Source organism: Nuphar pumila, chromosome 5 (genome assembly GCF_984573655.1).
Source record: "Nuphar pumila chromosome 5, dmNupPumi1.hap1.1, whole genome shotgun sequence".
Lineage (NCBI taxonomy): Eukaryota > Viridiplantae > Streptophyta > Magnoliopsida > Nymphaeales > Nymphaeaceae > Nuphar > Nuphar pumila.
In genome coordinates, this window is record NC_143253.1 from 44,540,570 (window position 1) to 44,543,882 (window position 3,313).

Genomic DNA, 3,313 nt, shown 5'->3' on the forward strand with positions numbered 1-3,313 from the left:
TCTTTTGGTGGCTATGGATAAGTATGGAACATAAAAGTAAATTGTGCAGTGCACAAAGTTCAGCATTTTCCATTTATTTAAATTTGGCAGAAAGCCAATTCATCACCACACCTTTTCTTTTTGGTCTAGTCTGGCTGACCAAACACTTCTGAACAATGGGAGAAACAGAAAGGAAAAGCATATTCACACTATCACACTCATTCACACCCACACAACAAATGCTGAAGCATTTCTCAATAATAATTATTCACTTCCCTGCAGTTCATCCTTATCTCTCCACTGGACCCTGTTAGTGGTTTGATGTCTCCCATTTTGATCATGGCTGCGATGAAGTCTGCATTGAACGCGTCTGTTTTTTCGCTGTAGGTTCGAACTATGGAGTCTGTGGAGCCACCATTGAACAATTGCTGATCATAATGGAGGAGGCCCTTGTAGGCAAGGAGGTTCTTGTAGTAGTAGTTGTCAAAGGATGTTGGGGTCTGTACATCAAGAGGTGCCAAATTGTTGTCCTCTGAGCCACTAGTGCTTGGGCAGCTCTCTTGCCTTGTCTTGGCAAAATAACCTTCTATGTTTTTCTCATTATATATGCGGTTTCTGAAGCTGGTGCACCGTGCCTGGCCAATGGTGTGGGCTCCTGCTTTCACAGAAAATGAGAGAGAGAGAGAGAGAGAGAGAGAGAGAGAGAGAGAGAGAGAGAGAGAGAGAGAGAGAGAGAGAGAGAGAGAGAGAGAGAGAGAGAGAGAGAGAGAGAGAGATGATACCTGATAAAGCAACCATATCTTGGACAGAGAGGCCTTGTGCATAAAAGCTAGAGATGAGTTGATCAAGATTGCTGGTGGGAGGTGGGATGCTGGTGTTGGCAGCAGCTTGGCTTGCTGTTCTGGCATCCCTTCTTCCCAATTTCACATCCCAACTAGGCCCTCCTAACTGTTTCAAAACATATATGAACAATTATGCAATTAGGAGTTTATATGTAAGCTTTGAAAATATTCATGACTTCTTTTTTTATTTTTAATGAATTTTTGGTGTTGACGACGGGGGAACTATTTGGATTAAAATTGCTTAACCAAAAAATGGGGAAGAAAGATTTGAGGTATAAGAAACAAGGAGAAATAAACTCTTAATATCTAATGAGCTCACCTCAACAACGGAATCTCTAGCAACAATGGCGAGTATGTCAGCACAGGAGACAACACCAGGGCATACCTCCTCTACTGCATATTTGATATCATCAATCACCTCAAAACCTCTGAGAGAGTTAGCATTTGGAGCAGCATTTTTTTCTCCAATAAATGCATGTGTGTCGTCTAAGAGAATAGAAGCATCGCATCCCTGAGACAGAACATAGAACACGGTCAAGCATAAACCATGTGTCCCACCCATTGCCCTAATGATCCTCAGATTCAAGGAAATGGATATGCCGAGCCCAATCAATTTGCATAAAGAAAGCAGAAAAACAAAACTTTGGTCAAAGAATTCAAGAAAAAAAGAAAGATGGGCTACAACAAGAACAGAAGTGAAACAAGTCATGAGTGGGACACACGCCCACCCATCGAACTAGATCCCTTCTTCTAGGGGACTATGAATATCCTTAAGACAAATGAGGCGTTTGATTGGCAGGACGTCCCAAGCCATATGGGGCCCACAGTGTAAGCAAACACGGAACAAAAAGTTGGGACTGTTGTATCCCTTGCATCCCTATATATTTTTCTGGCCAAAAGAGTCGCACCTCTAGGAGCGTGCAACTCTTGTTCAGAACAATTCGTTCAGAAGCAGGTCCCTGCCCCAAAAATCCAAATACTGTCGTATCCAAGAATTTGGTTAGCAACTGATCCAAATTCAACAAAAACAATGAATGGTGGTCACCAGTGTACCCATATGACCTGACTATGGAACCATCAATTTCTTTGTATTATTTAAAAAAAAATCAATTTCTTTGTAACGGTAAGACAGATTGCACGAATGACTTGTTGTTTTGTATGTGTGTGTGTGTGTGTGTGTGTGTGAGAGAGAGAGAGAGAGAGAGAGAGAGAGAGAGAGAGAGAGAGAGAGAGAGATGACAATCATACATTGACAAAACAGTCATGGAAGGAGAGACGAAGAAGGGATGCCCCCATCATTTTCTCTTGGGCCACTGCTAAGTGGACCTTATACTGAATCGTGGGGAAGAGGTTGGGGCAAGTCTCACAGTAGAAGTCAGGGACGAGTTGAGCATAGGAGCACCCCAGGAAGAGTGCAAAAACGGAGAGTGTAGCCACAAGTGTATGGTAGGAAGCCATTATGAGTGTGACTATCTAACGTTCACCAAGGCACAAGAAGCTTGACAATTAAAGGAGTGCCATTCCTTATTTATAACAAGTAGGCATCTTAGCATGCCAATGACATTGACCTCATCCCACCTGCACACCTCTCTCTCTCACTCTATACCTAAACATGTGACTAGTTCCTGGTTCTAAACACGCCTAGGGGAGTGTACATCTGTCAAATTGTCAGTGTTTTCTTTTGCTTCTCCTCCAAGGAGTAGTATCTTACTCAGAAGAGAGTTCAATCAGTAATTTTTCTTTTTATGATCAAGCAGGGGGATTAAAGCTAGCCCCCTCCTTTCCAGTGGACAAGTCCTACTGATGGCTATACAACCAGGTACTTGTTCAACTACCCAAACCAGTGGTGCTGGAACTTACAACGTCCCATCACATTGTGACTTGCACAAACTGCTCCTACCAAACAGCCCCCGTTGGTTACTCATGACTATGTTGGAACAAAACTAACGCACAAGTCAATAGCGATCAAGTCCACTTAACTACACCTTCAGGTTAATAGAAGAATAACTAATCCAAGAATATCTACTGATCCATGTGTTTTCTTGGCACACTTCCACAAGTGGATGTCCTTCAATAATAGCATTTGAAGCCAACCATCTAGAAATGGATAACATAGATATAGACTTTTAGCAATTTATGTTAGATGATATAAACCACACCTAATTCATCTATAAAACCGAGTTAGTAGCAGTAGTTGTCCTGTTGAATCTGTCAATGATAACCTTTTTTTTGCCAATTCCTGTTTAAGTTATTTCATTGCTGGTGTACGTCTCTTTATGAAGATAAGAAGTTTTAGTTACACTCTGATATATAGTTAAAATAATATGATCGAATAAGAAGAAAAGTCAAATCAATACGTATTGAAAGCAAGCATATGCAATGCATTTGCAACGACCCCATTGAGTTGAGCCTGCCTCAAGCATTAGGTTCATTTATGTTAAAAAAAAAGGAAGCGTAGATTAAATCTTAGGCATACTAATTCTACCGTTTCA

General features: G+C 41.3%; 1 protein-coding gene across 1 annotated transcript; it reads right to left on the reverse strand.

Annotated features, from left to right (window-relative positions):
• Positions 1-232: 232 nt before the first annotated feature.
• Positions 233-2,279, reverse strand: LOC149837480 (peroxidase 4-like). The gene is made up of 4 exons (XM_090007395.1): positions 2,070-2,279; positions 1,141-1,332; positions 762-927; positions 233-634 (listed from the first exon to the last, which is right to left on the reverse strand). The coding sequence occupies exons 1-4, from the start codon at positions 2,277-2,279 to the stop codon at positions 234-236; spliced, it is 969 nt and encodes a 322-aa protein (XP_089863521.1). The 3' UTR covers position 233.
• Between the last annotated feature and the right edge of the window lie 1,034 nt (positions 2,280-3,313).